The following is a 20,367-nucleotide window of genomic DNA, read 5'->3' as shown; positions in this document are numbered from 1 at the left end:
CTCTCTGTTTTGTTCAAATAAAATAATTCTCTCTCTCTCTCTCTCTCTCTCTCTCTCTCTCTCTCTCTCTCTCTCTCTCTCTCTCTCTCTCTCTGAAATAGTGGGAATACAAGTCCAAGTTTTAAGGAAACTCGGAGGCACTATTTTCTTTCAGTTTGAGGTCCTTCGTCGTATTTTGCCATCTCAGACAGTAACGAACTCCCGAGGGCCTTAGCCCAATTTCGGCCGCCCGTCTTCTTCCACTTCTTCAGAAAACAAACAAAAATATCACCTACGGAAAATGATAAAAATTTTACGTGGTTCAAAATACAAGCAGAGTTTCGTCAGAGTCCATAATTTGCTGTGTTTTTACCAAAGCCTACTTGTGGATGTTTTAAAGTAAAATATATATATTTTCAAATATATCATGAACCAGGTTAATAGACTGCGATAGAGACAATCTATTATCGAACGATGGAAAGCTATCAGTGTATTTTTATATATTTCAACTATATTCAGGAAATGGAGATCATTAGATGTTTTAAAGTAAAATATATAGATTTTGAAATATATCATGAACGAGATTAATAGACTGCGATAAACACAATCTATTATCGAACGATGCAAAGCTGTCAATGTATTTTTTTATATATTTCAGCTGTATCCAGGACATGGAGATTATTAACGGCTTGCTTGAAAGAGACAGCTCTATTATCGAGCGATAGAAAGTAGAATTAATTCTTAATACTATGATTTTAAATGGCTTATTGTTAAGTTACCGACTTGTTCTCCATTTGATAGTGAAGTTTTAGCATTCAAAATAATGACTTTTTTTTTATTTATTGCGCTGTAGCAAGTTTTCCTTGCTGCAAGTGCAGATAAGTAAAAACAGTGAAAAGTGGTTATTCAAACTTTCTTGAAGGACATAGAGATAGTGGAAGACGAGATAAGAGAATGCAAAAGACCCATTTCCTCTTTCATTATTATTATTATTATTATTATTATTATTATTATTATTATTATTATTATTATTATTATTATTATTATTATTATTATTAACCAGTTTAGGTCTTCATTTACTCATCATGGTGTGGAAAGGTGGTCAAGGCGATGTGGTCAATTACTTGTTATTTACGTTGTCACGGTTCACTTGTGATAATCATTGTCGTCTTGTTATAGCATTGTCATTGCTCGTTAGTCTTGTTATTCTATAATTTATTGCAATATTTATCACCTTTTTAGGACCTTCGTATTGTTGTATGAAGTCACGCAGGTTACATTATATATTTTATATATATATGTATATGTGTGTGTTATATATATATATATATATATATATATATATATATATATATATATATATATATACACATATAGACATATATATATAAACATATATATATATATATATATATATATATATATATATATATATATATACATACATACATACATACATATATATACATACTTATACTTCAGTACTCCGGTTGTTATCACATATAGTACACCTCGCTGCCTTCACCGTATAGACTGTACTGTAGTACTGTAGGTTCTTTTCAGTCCCCTGTCGACCATCAGCTGTGTTGCTTTCTGACTTTTACTTTTCATCAGTGCTTTTCTTTCTCACTCTCAGCTGTCCACTTTCTTTAACTTGACTTTGTTCCATTTTTCACCTTTCATTAAATAAAAAATCCTCCCGGCGAGTGTATTACGCAACTCCTGGTCTCATTAAACTGTATAATAATCTTGTTAATAATAATTTACATCTTTCTGGAACATGTTAGAAGTATTCGATAAAAACAGTACTCCGGACGGGATATAATGACTATCAGGAAAAACAAAGTTATTGGTAATTGGCTACGCTGTTAATAATAGAGGGATAAAGGTACGAGTGTTTGGTATTTTTTCTTTAATTATTAACTTTATTTGCCTTCAGTTCTTCATTTGCTGCAGAAAGGATTGATGTTCGTTCATACGTCTTTTAGACCAAATGATTATATTTTTTAGTTATATCTTTTGTTTTTTTCACTTACTTTGAAAGTTTATAGGATTGCTGTTAGTTGATCATTTATTAAGTATTCACGATGTGCTGCAGTACCTTACGCGAGATTCATGACGTATTTAAATAACTTATTCATCGTTCACTTAGTACTGTGAGAAAGATTTCGAAAACTTTCAAGCTAGGTCGGGAAACATTTTTTTTCTTTTACTCAGTTGCTATTTTTGATCGCGGATGCAAATATCTTTAGTTATTTTTACTGTATTTGTTTTTTTTATCTTTTAAGCATGGAAGGGTTGAAGGATGCGTGCAGTAGGGAGCTAGAGAATAGGATACCGGAGAATAGGATCTCCAGCTGAGTGCCATCCCCTGCCGGCGCCGCTGGAGTCAACAGGATTCATGGCGGACGACTTCTGCTTCATTCCACCCGTTATTTAATCCGCATCAAAGATTCACGGCGATGGAAGTTTCTTACTTCCAACAACAAAGAGAGAGAGAGAGAGAGAGAGAGAGAGAGAGAGAGAGAGAGAGAGAGAGAGAGACCTTTAGCCACAGAGCGTTCACAGGCAGAGGGGTTGGGGAGGGTGAGGGGTGGGGGGGCTGGGAAAGGAAGCTCCTAGCTGTAATTTAGCGTTGAGTAATACTTCTGGTGGCAATGAAATTGTGGGTATTGAAAGTATTGGCATGGGTAATATGGATAATAATTATTAATTACAAGAATTTGTATTAGTAGTAATATAAGCAATATTACATTGTTGGTGTGTTGAATATATATATATATATATATATATATATATATATATATATATATATATATATATATATATATATATATTATATATATATATATATATATATATATATATATATATATATATATTTTATATTATATATATATATATGTGTGTGTGTTCGTATGTATGTATATGTATATTTATATATATATATATATATATATATATATATATATATATATATATATATATGTATATATATATATATATATTGTATCTTGTCTTGTGGTGTTTGCTGGACTATTCAACTGTCAGAGTTGAAATCGTTTGTGTAAATAGTATGGCCAAACCCGTGGGTGTATATTTGTATAATAGTATTTGTGTCTAAGAACGTATAAAATAGTCGTGGAACATTCTTGTACGATAGTGTTGAATCACATGTAAATGTATGCTGCGTACGTGTTTGGACAATACACAGTGTATGATAACATCGAATGGCCTTTTTATTTTCGTTCCCTCCTCCTCTTCTCTTTTTAGAAGATCATCTGTATTCCCCAGAGAACATTTTCAGCGTGAAACGATGGCACCAGAATATCAGAGAGTAAAACTTTGCTTTGTATTCGTCGCTTTGCCGAAGACCATACATGAAAAGAAATGTATGCTGGCGATTATTATTATTATTATTATTATTATTATTATTATTATTATTATTATTATTATTATTATTATTATTATTGCTGCTTTAGAGCTCATTTAATTATAACTTTGTATTGAGGTTACATTTTGGTTTGTAACTTGCGGGTTTTAATGAGACTAACCCCTCCTCCCCAAGTACTCCCCCCAGTACAATAATCGTATTTACTTATTTGTATTCCTGATAAAAAAAATTGAGTTTCTTATCATGCCCATTACCTATCACAAGATACGCCGTCGAGTTAATTCAATTTTTTCAACACGTTGGTTTTCCCAGAATCCATACATCATTGGTTCAGTTTATTACAGAGGAAATGCATTGGCGGGGTGAGGTGTTGTATCTCATGCAAAGATAATTTTTACCTGGTTGTATCTCATGTCGTTTTGGGTTTTTTCTCTCTTCCCGGTGAATCACATTGTAAAATAAAAAAAAAAAACCACTGCCGGATGTGATGATGCTGTGAATGTCCCTCGTTCACACAGTGATGTAAACAGAGAGAGTGTGTATATGGAACTGTCAGCCACATAGAAAATGAGAAGTCTCTTCTGGGAGTTTCCCGTTTTCTTTCTAGTGCACGTAAATAAAGAAGCTGAGCTATTGAGGCTTAGGAATTCGTTTGTTAGTTGTGTCTGAAACTGTACTTCTTTAGTAACTAGATGTTTTTTTTCGTTAGAAATTGTTTTGGTCTTAAACCTCAAATTAATATTTCGGTTCAAGTGGCAAATGGGGTTTATTCACTGTTTCATTACAGTATGTTATAAGTGGACGTATGCACGTATAGTAAGTATAATTTTATTTGTGTATTTTTGTGTATATTCATACATGCGTATGATGCGTATATACTTCTGCGTAATAGTCGTTGCAGAGCACCTGCTTATAAGAAATACCATCGATACCCGTGCGTCTTATTATTATTATTATTATTATTATTATTATTATTATTATTATTATTATTATTATTATTATTATTATTATTATTATTATTACACTGACATCATGGAGGATTTCTTCATGTTAATGATTCATGCGATTATGAGATTTTAATAAAATTATTATTATTATTATTATTATTATTATTATTATTATTATTATTATTATTATTACACTGACATCATGGAGGATTTCTTCATGTTAATGATTCATGCGATTATGAGATTTTAATAAAATTATTATTATTATTATTATTATTATTATTATTATTATTATTATTATTATTATTACACTGACATCATGGAGGATTTCTTCATGTTTAATGATTTTTTTCATTTCTTTCGATTATGAGATTTTAATAAAATTATTATTATTATTATTATTATTATTATTATTTTTATTTTTATTATTATTATTATTATTATTATTATTATTATTATTATTATTATTATTATTATTATTGAACAAGGACTACCGAGCAATAACGTCTGTTTTGGATAGATCAGGAAAATAAGTCAAACATTTCCTCTTTTTAGTGCCGCGAAAGTTTAAACAAAGACCGACAGAAAAGTTTGTATATCTTTTTTCTTTTTTCATTGTTGTATTAGCGTCGTTGATGCTCACTTTGTGATTTAGTCCGACAGCTCTTTCGTAATGAATTGATCTTGTACACACTGAACAAAAAACACATACTGTCACTGGCACTTTGATGTATACGTTGTAATTGGCTATTCTTATCTCATATAATACTTAACAATTTTGTTTTAGTGTCGGCTGTAGAAACAACTTTTCTTCTCCGGCCATGCGGAGTGTTTGCTGTATTTTGCTGCGAATTTTTAAAGTTCATTGGTAATTTATTCATGGAGAGAATTAAGTTGAAAATCTTAAAATGTTAACAATTGAACCATATATATATAATGATTATATATAGATTATATGGGTGTATATATAAATGTTTTTATTCGTTGAGTTCTAAGAATAAATTCACTGGTTAGTGATAGTTTACTATTCGCTGGTTCCCGTGTAAGTTTGCATCCATACAGCCAAAGTTTCACGTCAGTGAAGTCTGCCGTTTTTTCTTTCTTATTTTGGTAGGAAATGCGATTTTAAAAGTTCTTTGGAGTCGATACGTTGTTGTTCAGCTGCGTTAAGAGAGGAGAGGATTAGAAATTGATTTAAGCTCACATTTGTATTTACGTGTGGCACAACGTCTCCATCATATTCATGATCCGTTGTGCAAATGTCAACTGATGTTTGGTATTTTTCAGATTGGAATTTTGCCTATTTAAAATACACTTTTGAATATAAATTTTGTTTAACGCACTTTATTGTATTTAGTTTTATCTTTTTGCAGAGACATACTTGTAAATATTATAAATATATTAATATTATATATATATATATATATTTTCCCCTCCTTTATATTGCATATATATATATATATATATATATTACCTGTCCCATAATCTTTCCGTAGATTGTTATATATGTGTGGCTCCAGAGGGTCATTGTAAAAAAAAATAATCTTTTTTTTTCTTTTGGGATGAGGTTGCTTAAGCCCATGCCTTTTGACCTCTGTTTTTAATATTTTGATATATCCACCTTCATGGTCGACCAACTAATAACTTCTGCTTACAAATTTTGCTGCTTAATGCAACAGAATTGACGATGTACTTTTGGAGGAACCATTATAGTGTGACATAGTAATCTTTGATCTCCTACTAGGATTCTGGTTTGTATCTTGTCCCTGTTGTGCAGCTGAGGCTGTCTGGTGAGGGAGTTATATATAATTACTGCCTGCTAACATTTATATATATATATATATATATAAATATATAAATAAATTAATATTAAATATCATTTTATATTTATATATATATATACAATATATATATATATATATGTATATATGTATATATAAATATATATATATATATATATATATATATATATATATATATATATATATATACATACTCTTGACTGGATGAATGGAGAATTGTCCTTGCAGCAATTCCCATCAGAGAAGAAGGAAGGTAATGGAATGATACCTGAAGGGAAGACAACAATCAGTTAACCATCACATATAAGATACTAAGTTACCACACCATTCAAAAGAAGTCGCCGGAGTTCGGCGACATCAAACACGACCTCGTCCCACGCCTCCGGAGCAGCCCCGAAGCAGTACCGGGCACGACGACACCAGGAGGAGGAAGACCTGTGGTAATGTCATCAAGTCTGTCGCCGAGTAAACAGGACATTCCCGTCAGAACGTATTTATCCGGGTGCCACGGTGTTTATTTCTCCGTCGCGCGGTGCCGGGATGGGCGTATTTTCGGAATCAACATGCCCTTCCTCCGAATCCCCCGGCAGTCATTTCCCGGAAGGATGTTATGGGATACCCCGTCTCTCCGAAAGTAGGCCCGACTTGACCTGGGTCAGGTAGGTGACCCTAGAAGAAGGGGAAAGTACAGAATTTTGATAGGATTCATGCTTCCGCATCTGCCTATGTCAGGAGGAATATGCTTTGGTAAATTACAAGGACAGAAAAAGAGACTTAAGTTTTACCTCTTCACCTTATTGTTGGGGTCCCTGAGTCCATAGTGGTGACCTCGTTTCAAAGGTCATTGAGAATAATGGTTCACTTCGTTTCCAAAAAAAAAATTAGAATTTTAAGCTTTTAATTTTTGTTCTCGGTTGTGTTTTCTTCATCAATGTAACAAATCTGGTTTATGATGTAAATGATTTTTTAAAATTTATACGAAAAATTGTGAAAAATGTTGTATGCTATTTTTGCTAAGAGAGAAATAAGGAACGTATGCAGTTTTTGCACGACTCTCATGATTATTAATGGGTATATAGTGAAAATCAGACTTTCTCTGTGCTGAGTAAGATTTTACCTTTGCCCTTTTTCAAAAATATATGTAATATAAGTACTAGTATGCAAATGCATAAGAAAAAAAATTTAATCTGAATTAACTATGTTTTGAAATACACAATTACCAATTTCTTTTACATTTCCTATTGAATGCTGTTATTTTCCTTAATTCTAAACTTGGGCAAGAGAAATCCGAATATATTCCGAAACGAGAGAGACTTGATGTCTCACTACGCCCTAAATACAACTGGCATCGTTTCCCCTCGCTGAACAAGAGGGCAATGAGGGTATCCGTGTTGTCGTCTTGTCGCACAAATTCTGTGCCTTGTTGCGACGGAAATAGCGCGTAATTGCTTGAGCAGTGCAACATGGGCGCCGTCGGTGCAGGCATAACGGGGAGCATTTCGGCACCGCTTGGCACGATAACATTTCGCTTGGCGCTGTCAGATTAGTATGGTTTCTAATATATATATATATATATATATATATATATATATATATATATATATATATATATATATATATATATATATATATATATATATATATATATATATATATATGTGTGTGTGTGTGTGTGAATTTATATATATATATATATATATATATATATATATATATATATATATATATATATATATATATATATATATTTATATTATATATTATATATATATAATATATATGTAAATTATTTATGTATAATCTTACATTGCGTGTATGTGTGTTTATGTGCAAGCGTAAAGAAACTCGAAAATTCAACACTTTGGTTGCGAACAATACACAAATGTTTTTCCTTAAAATGTTCTTTTTAATCATTCATTTTAGCTTTAACAGTGGGAGCATATTTCTGTCTAATGTTAAAAACCGACTCTTTTCATTTCATGTCAAAATTTTTGTTTTCTTTACAGGTAAATGGATCGCCTACAGTCAGTGTGGACGTTTATCTCTGGCCGGATTTTCTGTAAGTTTGATTTTATATTTTTGTTATTGCTTTGTTAATTTTCAGTAAAAGAGTTTCGCTATTACCATCTTCCAAACACTGGTGCTTTTCTTTAACATTGCTTTCCTTTTATTGTTATTAATCTTGTTAGTTTTGCTTTGCTTATGTTAACTTTTAATTTGGTTGCTATTCACCATGACGTTGCTTTGTGACCTTCCAGCAGTGTTCTATGCGAATTGACAACTTGATACTGCTTTCTAGCTTTCTTGTTTGGGAGGTCGCTGTGATTCATGTTTTTGAATTGGAAGATCATGTTCTCATAAACGTCTATAATTTTATATATAATATAATATATATATATATATATACAGTATATATATATATATATATATATATATATATATATACATACATACATACATACATACATACATACATGCGATTCCTTGTTCCTCCATCTTCTTACACGGCTCAAAATGAAGCTGTCGCGTGGATAGGGGACATTTTCCCTTCACATACATACATAATATATTAAAAGTATATAATTTGTATTATTATTTACTGAAAAATTTTCTTTGAAAAAGATCCGTATAAAACCAACGAGATTTCTGTATTATGGGGTCCAAGTAAACTACACAGACGTGTTAGCATGGTTTATAAATTATTTGATTTATACACATATACAGGTAGGAATAGGAAAATGACTCGCCAAATTATGCTCCCAGAAAGGACTCTAAACATTAATTAGACCAATTCCGTCTTGTTTATTCATATAAAAGGTATCTGGTATAAGATGCTGATAGCCAATATTCCATATATGAAACCAAAAATTATTTTCTTCTGTTCTACATAAAATTTTTTCGTCGGCACTGGGTAAATATCTTGTTCTATTTTTGATACAAGAGTAACGCCTTGTTTGAAAAGTTCATGTTGTTGAAGTGACTGTATAAGTACAGTACTTGCACATATGAATAAGTACATTACCTGAATTTGCTGCATTTGTTGGGGTATTTGTAGATCATTTGAAAATGTCAGTGATTTTTTATTAGGTTAAATCCATTCCCATTCTTGCAGCTTTACTGAGCTTCTGATTTATGTTTTTGTTTTTTTCCACACTCAGTCAAGAATAAGAAGAGAAAAATTGAATGGGCGACAAAACAAGAACTATTGTGTCTGATCTCGCAAAAGGTTATGTATGTTGCATAAAATTTCTTTGTGTGTGTGTGTGTGTGTGTGTGTGTGTGTGTGTGTGTGTAGGTTCCAGTGTACAGTGTCCCAGGTCAGACTTCCTTGTTACAACACCTCGAGGCTCTTCTCACGCAGTTATGTTACATATGGTACCCAAGAATGGCTGGAATTTCAGTGGGTTATGAGTGTTTGTAGGTTTGTACATATGTATACATATATACTCCTGGTCGATCTCACGTGTTTGGCTTGCTTACTTGCAAAGCTAGATGTTTAAACATGAGTGGATCTTGGTACATTCGTTTATGTCTATGGACTGGGGCATAGAAGGACAAAGAACTATGCCATAGTATTTAATCCGTATTATATTGGTGAATGTAGGAAAAAAAACAAAATTAATCTCTGGAACATTTAAATTTTTTTTATAACGTGTTGCGGTCGTTTAATGGTTTTAGTGAGCTCTGGATTAGACACAGTATACAAATTTATATTTTTTTACCATTAATTGTATTTTTTTTAAATAGTAGCTTACTGCCTTGAGGCTTAATGGTCATTCTTTTAACAGTAGTTTATGAGTTCATTCGCCTCAGGTACTTCTCAGTGGCTCCATCAACCAGTACTGCCCATGATGTGATGGGTGGTGGTAGCAGTAGGACTAATAGTACCCTGGGTGTATACTAGGTTACTGTAGCAATATTGGAAGTCGAAAGAGTCGTCCATCAGGTAGAAAAGAGAATAACATCTGTAGCGCTGTAGTTACTGCGACGTACCGTCTGTGATTTGAAGCGGCATCAACCGTGGGAAGCTTCCTAGCCGGCGAGAGATGGGAAGGGCGTGATGCTGCGGGCTCGTCTCGGTGATAAGTGGGAGGACGAATGTCGGGATGCTGAGGGCATTACATGTCAGGTTTTGCGTGAGATAGGAAGAATATTCTACTTTCTGAGGTAGTTGAGTTATTGCTTATTGGACTTGTAGGTCTTAGTTGAATGTTATTGTATATCGATATTATATATATATATATATATATATATATATATATATATATATATATATATATATATATATATATATATATTCTTTTTGTTTTTCAGAATCCATCTATTTTACTTTTGCTGTTTATGGCTTCCTGTTGTAAGAGCTTTCAAGGTTTACTCCCCCTCCCCCCGCTCGAATTTATATATTTGAAAAATATACTTGTTTTAATTATATGGGGTCTGTTTTTGTTCCATACTGGGTCATATTATCCTTTTCATGGACGAGAAGTGTTTTACATGTACGATTGAATATTACTAGCAATTTTCGCCATTAAAATTTGACCTTATATTAACCTCTATTTCATTTTCCTCGGAAGCGAATTTCGTTTTCCGTAAATTTGGATTTCATTTCATTGAGTTCAGTCGAATTTCTGCATCCATATCATTGATATCGATGAGATTAAATGAGTAATCTGGTTAGCGTTGAATTTTGTTATGGCACCTCCCTATATATCATCATGTTTGAACAGTTATAGTACCACCCATAGAATATTTTAGCGTTAAGAATTATTACGATTACTTTATAGTGAACATTTCTGTCATAGGGTGTCAAAATTGCTTCAGTTCAAAGCTAATCTTTTTCCTATCACGTGGTTATTCATTTTAATTTTAATTCTAATTCTAATTCATTTTTACGTATCATAAGTTATTATATGCATCCTTGTAAGATGTGCGTTGAAGTATTTTGTACATCACTACTGACTCTTACGTTTCTAGTTATAAGTGAATGGGAAGAGAAATGTGATAACAAACAAGAGAGACTGTTGATATTGAATAACTTGAACGTTAATCCTTCCAGATATATTACGGATGACATAATCTAGTATGTATATGTATGTATATATATGTATGTATATGTATAGTGTATATGTATGTATGTATATATATATATATATATATATATATATATATATATATATATATATATATGTGTGTGTGTGTGTGTGTGTGTGTGTGTGTGTGTGTAATAACCTGATACTTTACCTCCTTTATAACATTGTATTTCTGGGACGTTGCCCCAGGAGTTACTTAACTGTCTCATGACTCATTTTTAGCGTCTCATTTGCTTACGGAAAACATCAACTCTCATAAATTATCCTTGGAAACTGCAAAAGTGTAAGCTGATCTTTTTTTTGTTGAGCAACTTTTCACCTAGCACCGAAGTGCATTCTCTTCTTCATTATTTTTTTGCTAGTAGAAATGTTTGTGTTTTTGTGCATGATAGTTTATTCGACTGTATTGCGTCTAAGCAATGATGGAGATGGCTAAGAGCTACTCTTTGCGAAGAGGAAAGGTATAGAATATCCTTCTTCATTGTTTCCTGTACTCAGTGACCTTACGTCCCAGTTCCTCATCTAAAGGAAATTCGTTGAAGATTTTTTTTCCTAAAAAAAGGCAGAGTTAGACTTTGAAATGTTTTTTCCTGTGCTTTTGCAAATGAAAAGTCAGTCAATGAAAAATAAAGGAAAATAGTTGATCAGTGCTATTATTAGGGATGCAATGACAAGTCTTTTTCTATTATGTTATGACGAAACAGCTGGAAAATCATTCCTTATGTAGAGGAAGTATTTTTTGTTGTTTTGTTTTATTAAAAATTTATAATGTATAATACATGAATGCAGTTATGTATATATGCATAAATGAATGGATGCATTGTCACGTACACCAGTATGCATACTATACAGCTAAAAACAAATATACCAAAAATGCATAAACGTTAGAGAGATGAAACCTTTCCCCTGTGAAATAAACATTCTTGTATTTCAATGAAATTACGATGAATTTTGCAACCTTTTTTTTTATACATCAGCATGCTTGTTTGTGCACTTCGGCACGGAGAGACTGACAGGCACAGACTGACAGACAGACAGACTGACAGCAGCTGCACGGCTTCCTTAGGTACACAAAAGTCTTCAAATTGGTAGGTCTTGAAAAATGTGTGTCATAGCTCCACCTACTCGTGCTGCGGTAACCGTACTCACCTCATATATAGATAGGTGTATAATACGAGGTCTTCGAGAGGGTTCAACGACTTGCGAATACAAACATCATCATAACGGCTGATTTGATATTCTGGGATTACGTTACGCAGCTGATGAGAACGAAACGAATAAGTGACTCATTTTTACTTTTATATTCTTTTTCATGCTTTAAATACCAGCTGTTTTTATCATATGATTATGATATCACGGCTCTTACTTTACCAGGAACGATTTTTTTTTGTTGTATAGCCGTTCACTTATTATTATTTTTTTTGTTTGTAGAATCCCCAATTGCGTATTTGTACTAAGAAAACTATAAGACTGTACTTACATTTACATGATATGATTATTAAAGTAACCTATTAGAATATTCTAAAATGAATTGAAAAATTTAAGAGAACTAACCTTTTTTCTAGGGTTTACGGTTACATGGTATCCCTAAATCCCACCAAGATGACCACAACCTTTTACCATGTGCTCCTCTACCTTGAGGTACAATTTTGTGTACCCCCAAACCACTGGTACTTCTTTAGGCAGTAATGCATAGGTTCTATTTTTCACTACCAACGCGATAACAGTCTTCAGTAAATTGCCTTCAATTCCGTTGGTTTCATACGCCACGCAGGGTGACGTTTCCTCTCCCGAGGGGTTCACAACCCTCCATTAGGCGTTTCTCTGCCTTCGGATGCGGTGCATTAGAATCCCAATCCATTTGCACTTCACAGGGCAGAGGTGTCTGGGTAGAACCGTTCAATCCCACCACTTTAGTAGACAGTTTTGATTGACTGAGTTGACCTGACCTGGGGTTCATCCTCGATTTAGTAGTTGAAATGTGAATGCGATATTAACTGTTGTGTTTTTTTTTTTTTTTTTTGTTTTTTTTTGTCGGAGCTAATTTTTTTGTGAGAAATAGTTTGATGTGAAAACCACACACACACACACACACACACACACACACACACACACACACACACACACACATATATATATATATATATATATATATATATATATATATATATATATATATATATATATATATATATATATAAATTATATATATATATAATATCTATATATAAATATATATATATATAATATATATATATACATTTATATGTATATACACACACTCACTTCCTTACAGACATTTCATCACTTTCTGTCCTATACTAGGAAAAGACCAGCAACGGAGCCACCTGATCTTTCGAAATTGCTTTAGTAATGAGACTGAAATCTTGTCATTTGTTACGAACTTTGACAGAAGTTAGTTTTCTAGCAAACTGGAACTGAAACGTTTACTCCACAAGTTGATTTATATGAGGACGAAGGATAAACTCAGCTAAGAGTTACATCCAGTGGAGGTATTCGGAATAAAATAGTTTGTAGATCAAGAATGAATAATTAATGGGAGATTTTATATGGAGTTTAAAAGTTATTTCTTCTAATGTTGGGCGTCTCCAGAATAAAACGCGACGGGTATCATCACTGCGTTCAAACTTTTAACAATTTAATCGTATTTGACTCGTGTGCTGGAAACTTAACATCATTAGTCACCTTATATACTTGCATATCAATTAACAGAGAGACAGAAGAGAGATATCAATTTATGTAACAGAAGGCAAATCAGAGGGGAGAGAGAGAGAGAGAGAGAGAGAGAGAGAGAGAGAGAGAGAGAGGAAAAAATAAAATTCCAGTCACTTTATGTACTTGCATAGAAGGCAAATCAGCATATCACTAACAGGAGAGAGAGAGAGAGAGAGAGAGAGAGAGAGAGAGAGAGAGAGAGAGAGAGAGAGAGAGGAAAAAATAACAAAACTCCAGTGACCTTCTATACAGTACTTGTTTAGAAGGCAAATCAGCTTACCACTAACAGGAGAGAGAGAGAGAGAGAGAGAGAGAGAGAGAGAGAGAGAGAGAGAATAACAAAACCCCAGGTAGTGACAAAGTACAAAAATGACGTAATTTGGGTTAATTGTTATGCTGTGTCATCTCGTCCTATGACAAAACCGGGAGAGCGAGTTCATTGGGAAGTCGGTAAACAGGTTTAGTTTTGGGGATCAAAAGGTGTACTGTGGCGTTTTGTTTCACTTCTTTTGACGAGATTTTCTGTACTTACGCTGTTTTTGCCCTTTATGGTTCACGTTGTAAGTACTCACACGGGTACATACATACATTCATACATACAGTACATGCAGAGATGTATATATATAATATATATGTATATATTTATGTATAGATACATTTGTTTATAAATATATGTATATGCATATATACATATATATATATATATATATATATATATATATATATATATATATATATATATATATATATATATATATATATATATATATATATATATATATATATTTCTAAATAACTACAAATAACGAAACTTATCCATCATGTGTTGGTATTGGAACTGAATTGATATAATTTACAGTATAATCAACACAACGTTTTGTGCAGTCCTCTGTAAGTAACTATTGGTAATATGCTTCAAAATCACAGCCAGCTTATCAAAGTAGATAGTATTGCAACTAAATTATTCTCCGTATAATTTGCAACCCAAGTTTAATCAGTATATTTTAGATCTAGTATATTTTGGTGATGACCAATGCTTAGAAAACCTGCTATCATTATGAATATCATTATTTTTTTGTTTGGTCGTTTCCACACTGTATGGCAAAAGGCATTTCCTTGTCAGTGACCTAACCTATAAACATTATTTACGTGTTGATTTACTGATCTTAATTTTGAGAAGCCGTTGAGTACATAGCATCAGCATTATTGGATATGCAATTGCAATACGCAGCGTAAGGTTAGTTAGCGTATCCGTTATACTTCGTTTGCACTGGCGTAGATATGTTGAGATAACGGCGTACGTAGTAGCTGCATTTCCAGGTTAGTCAAATAGTAAAAGGTGTTAACGATTGACTCCTAGCACGCTCGCTTCGGAAGCTTTTGTTGGAGTTCGTTCTTTTGGTAATGTAAATTGTTTCAGTGATTTTTTTACGAAAATGAGAAATTAATAAAAGTCGTGGAATGTTCTAAGGAATGGGGATATTTGAGGTAATTGTAAGTTCATTACGAAACATGAATGAAAGAATGACAGTTATCTCTCTCTCTCTCTCTCTCTCTCTCTCTCTCTCTCTCTCTCTCTCTCTCTCTCTCTCTCTCTCTCTGAACAAGAATGTTTCCTTTCAAATGAAATGCTTACATAGTCAAAGTAAATATTACAGTCCTTCCAGATTTTCATTCTTCCATCATGCTACCTAGTACTTTTATTTACGTAACCTCTTTGAGGTAAGAATATCAACTGTACCTTAACAAGATGAACTTGTAGTTGCAATTATAGTAGTAGTGTACCCATGTAGTACATCAGCTAGAACGTGCGCCTCTAAGGCGTGGAAATTTATGTTCAGTTCTCGAATGAGGCGGTTGACATAGGTTCATTCCGTTAAAATCTATTGGTCGTGTGTCATCCTGAGCAGTGAATTCTTTACCTGTGATGGGTCGACTGTGATGGTTCGCAATCTGATCACAGCTAGGCATTGGGATAGTAACTTCATTCTAATAAATGAAAACAGTAGACCAGCACCCTGTGGAACCTCACCCTCTAAAGGGAAGGGACTTACAGTAATATTATAATTATTATTCATGACCGTTATCGAGGAATGAACAGTGTGTGTGAAAAGTAAGCCAGATGTTCGACTCGAGGAAGGAGCACTGACTTCAGAGCAATGCCATCGAAAGGGCAAGCGTTTGTGCTGCTTGCTCCAGGCACTTTCAAGCATTGCGTGATCATGCGTAGCGCCTCAGGGGCATTAAAACAATGAGAGAGAGAGAGAGAGAGAGAGAGAGAGAGAGAGAGAGAGAGAGAGAGAGAGAGAGAGAGAGAGAGGAGGAAGTTGAAAGTGCGGTTGGGATTCTGGAAGGACGTCAAGTGCCTGCAAGAATTCCCCCTCGAGTTTTTCTTTATCTTTTTTCTTTTTTGTCACATGTAAAGAAAAACAGTCATGTTTGTTCCTGGGACTCTTTGTGGATGCATTTGTGTTCCTATTGTATTACATCACTCCCTCCTTTGTATTGTGTTACATCGTTACCTCCTTTATTTGGAGTTTGTGCAGTAAGGCCCAAGCATACTCATTTCATCTGTTATTCGTTCTTTTTGTGAGTTGCCACAATGCATGTTCTTTTCATTGTTGTGTTTTGCCTTTTTTTTTTGGAAGCTTTTGTATGAATCTTTCAGCATTAACCGTATCACATTGTGGAGAGAGAGAGAGAGAGAGAGAGAGAGAGAGAGAGAGAGAGAGAGAGAGAGAGAAAATATATACTCCGTCTTGTAACTTTCAGATTAGAATTTCAAGTGTGCCACAAACATCGACCGTAACTTTGGCCGAGTGCCAGTGTGTGTGGAGTAATCCTTGACTTCTTAACGCCCGAAATTCTGCCAGTATCCCCCCACCCCTTCAGTGAGCGTTGCTAAATCTCTTCCTTTCAATACTGGACCTTATAACTCTGGACAGTCTCATTGCCTTGAGGTTACTAGCTGTCCTGAGGCCTGGTCCAAGTACCCGTTCAATTTATGCTATTGTGTGCACGAATATATTTACGTCCAGAAAGGGAGACACAATCATTAAATATTTTTATTTATACTGAGATTGACGAGAGAGAGAGAGAGAGAGAGAGAGAGAGAGAGAGAGAGAGAGAGAGAGAGAGAGAGAGTCCTGCCATTTGTAGTTCATGAATATACAATTTTGGAAGATAGGTTAATGTTGCGTTTGCATAGTCTTGTGTATTGAGTACGCGTCCAGGTTTCGATTAAAGTTCTGGTGACGTACAAATTCAGGACAGACATCCGAAGCTGCGACATCCAAAGCATCCAAATCTGATCCGCTTTGAAATAAGGAAATGAATTAAAGAGTTATCAGGGAAGTTATCTTGAGGTAACGACGTTGAATTTTATTTATACTTTCATTTTTCATGACTCAGATCACGCAAACTTCTAAACAGGATCGTTAGATGTAACTTGTGTTTGCCATGGCCTTAATGTTCCATGTGTGGAAATGTAAATAGATTGTTGTTAATATCTAAATATATATATATGTATATATATATATATATATATATATATATATATATATATATATATATATATATATATATATATATATATATATATATGTAATGTGTGTGTAAGAATTTGCGTGTGCTGACAATCACTGTTTAAAATCACGAAAAGAAGGGGTGTACCCACTTTAGGTAAGTGTGAATTGCAGAGCCTTTCCATAATTTACCTTAGCCCCGTGAACATCTTAACTTCCATCTTTTTTATATTATTAAGATAATATGTATATTCTCTACCAGCCTTTGAGTTTCTTCACTTTTTAAGCCATAAACAGAGTTATTAAAATCGATATATGGCTTTTTAAAAATAGTGTGGGGTCAGACTTTATTCATATTTGGTAGTAAATAACATCACGTAAGACTTTTTAAGTAGATTAAATAACGAATATGTGTATTTCCGCAGTACGTGATGTTTTTCGTAAGTAACGTGATAACTGTAATATATGCAGTAAGGTTTCAGTGTCGTATACAGTGAAATATTTTCACGAGTCTTCTTAATGTGATAGCGTGACCTCAGACATGAAAACTCTTTTCAAACATCCTCTAATGGCGCATTACTTGCATTGAAGGTGTCAGCGTGTGTTTTAAAAGCGGGTATTACTCATCGAAGACTTTTTTTTGTCATGTCTGTGAAAAGTGTCGAGTTGTGATTCGAAGTTGTTTGTGTGTGTGTGTGTGTGTGTGTGTGTGTGTGTGTGTGTGTGTGTGTGTGTGTGTGTGTGTCTGCTGCGGGAGACCAGTTCTCACCATTACCTGCACTTCTGTTTCTCCCGTAGGCGATGTTGTAAAGGTTTTTCCCATGGTTATTCCAGGGGCGAAAAAAGTTTAAGTTATCCTAATCTTGTGGGTCTCACACACACACACACACACACACATACGTACATACATACATACATACATGTATATATACATACATATATGCACTCGACTGGTGTCTTACTAAGACAGCTAGTCGAGATTATATATATATGTATTTTTTTATTTTCTCCTTGTGGTACTTTTCATTAAGATATATGAATTACACACACTCACTCACACAGCATATGTGTATACATACATACATATATGTACACATATATATACATACATATATATATAATGTATGTGTGTGTGGTTATGCATATATTTTAGAGAGAGAGAGAGAGAGAGTTATTGTATTTGTACACCAGTTAAGAGATTTCAATCTTGCCGAGAGAAAGGTGGAGTTGATTCTTGTCTCCATTGTTTTCTCGCTTGGAAATTTCATTATGGAGAGCACTGTGTGCGTGTGTGTATGTGTGAGAGAGAGAGAGAGATCAGTGATAGTGAGACAGTGATTACAGTGATTGTGATCACTGTAAAAAAAAAAAAGGTTCTATATGCCATTGAACATCTTTGTTCCTTACTGTTGTAATTTACAGTTTTGATCCGAGTCTTGCCTTGATTACATGTTCTCTTGTCTCGGTGTATTGAGAGAGAGAGAGAGAGAGAGAGAGAGAGAGAAGAGAGAGAGAGAGAGAGAGAGAGAGAGAAGGCTGAAGTAATGGTAATGGTCAACCACCATTGATGACCGTGGTCAGAATGCTCAAAATCTTCAAGGTCAAGAAGAGACGGTCCTCCTCCTGCGCTGCTCATCCCCTTTCAAGAGTTGCTGCTTCGCTGGTGTTGTTTGTAATGCCGGCGTTATTTACTTTGGCACAAACAAAGAGGTTTGTTGAATCATCGAGATGGTGCGGAGATGGATGGCTGAGTCTCTCTCTCTCTCTCTCTCTCTCTCTCTCTCTCTCACACACACACACACGCAGACACTACCGAGAGAACCTGCTTTCGATATCTGAACTGGTCGAAGGTAGGAAGGTTTTGGGCGCATTTCCTTGCAAATCCATTATACCTCTGTTAATCTAAAATGTGAATTGTTTACCTGGTTTTATGTCGAACGTGGTCGTATATACATATATCTATGTATATATAATATAAATTTAATTATATACATATATCTAATATGTGTGTGTATGTATGTATGTATGTATGTATTCCGGCATTTATTAGCAATCGTCCATCCCAGAAATAAATTTACCAAACGTTTAACTTCACAGAACCTACTCTAGCTGTGCAGCGAATGTACGATGCTAATAGGCAGGCAGATAGATAGATAGATAGATAGAAGATGTGTGCAAGTATTAGCGTTTCTCTATTATTAAACCCACACGTCTCTTGTGGGTGTTTTTGTGATTCACGAATATCTTGTAACTGTGGCATTCGGCGTCTTTAAAAATAATTAAATAATGTTAATCACTAAAGTAGATACTTCGTTCTAAAAAAATAACGCTCATCCAAGACCGGACTTCATAAATAGTGCCAATTAAATTATGGTAATCAGATGGTTCTTTCTAAAAAAAAAAAAATAACGGTTATTTAAGACCAGACTTCATAAAAAGCGCCAATTAAGTAATGGTAATCACAAAAGTAGATGATTCTTGCTGAAAAAAAATAACACCCATCTAAGACCAGACTTCATAAATAGCGCCAATTAAATATTGGCAATCACGAAAGTAGATGGTTCTTTCTAAAAAATAAAAATAACGGTTATATAAGACCAGACTTCATAAAAAGCGCCAATTAAATTATGTTAGTCACAAAAATAGATGATTCTTTCTAAAAAATAATATTTATCTAGGACCAGACTTCATAAATATGCCCCCCCCCCCAGCCTAATTTGTTGCCGACTTCAATAACTGGCGTTTTAACCTGTCCTGTAGTAACAGCTGTTTAAATAGTTGGAGGAAACATTCCATTTTCGGCGTGTGAGCCAAAGCTTTTGTCTGTTGTCTGTTCCTATATTCTTTTCTTCTTCTTCACCATCCCTTTAAGAATTATATTCTAGGTGTATCTGA

At 33.8% G+C, this 20,367-nt stretch overlaps 1 protein-coding gene across 3 annotated transcripts in view; it reads left to right on the top strand.

Annotated features, from left to right (window-relative positions):
* neur (E3 ubiquitin-protein ligase neur) overlaps positions 1 to 20,367 on the top strand; it is a 293,962-nt gene that overhangs the window by 225,808 nt on the left and 47,787 nt on the right. For 2 of the 3 annotated variants that reach the window (XM_067096670.1, XM_067096671.1), the window contains one exon: positions 8,129 to 8,181. The exons of the other annotated variant lie outside the window; for it this stretch is intronic. In XM_067096670.1, coding sequence (XP_066952771.1) covers positions 8,133 to 8,181 — 49 coding nt within the window. In that variant the 5' untranslated portion in view covers positions 8,129 to 8,132. The remainder of the gene's footprint in view (positions 1 to 8,128; positions 8,182 to 20,367) is intronic. 3 annotated transcript variants of the gene reach the window in all.

The sequence above is a fragment of the Macrobrachium rosenbergii genome, chromosome 53, assembly GCF_040412425.1.
Source record: "Macrobrachium rosenbergii isolate ZJJX-2024 chromosome 53, ASM4041242v1, whole genome shotgun sequence".
In the NCBI taxonomy this organism is placed as follows: Eukaryota; Metazoa; Arthropoda; class Malacostraca; order Decapoda; family Palaemonidae; genus Macrobrachium; species Macrobrachium rosenbergii.
This window is presented reverse-complemented; position numbering and strand designations above follow the sequence as displayed.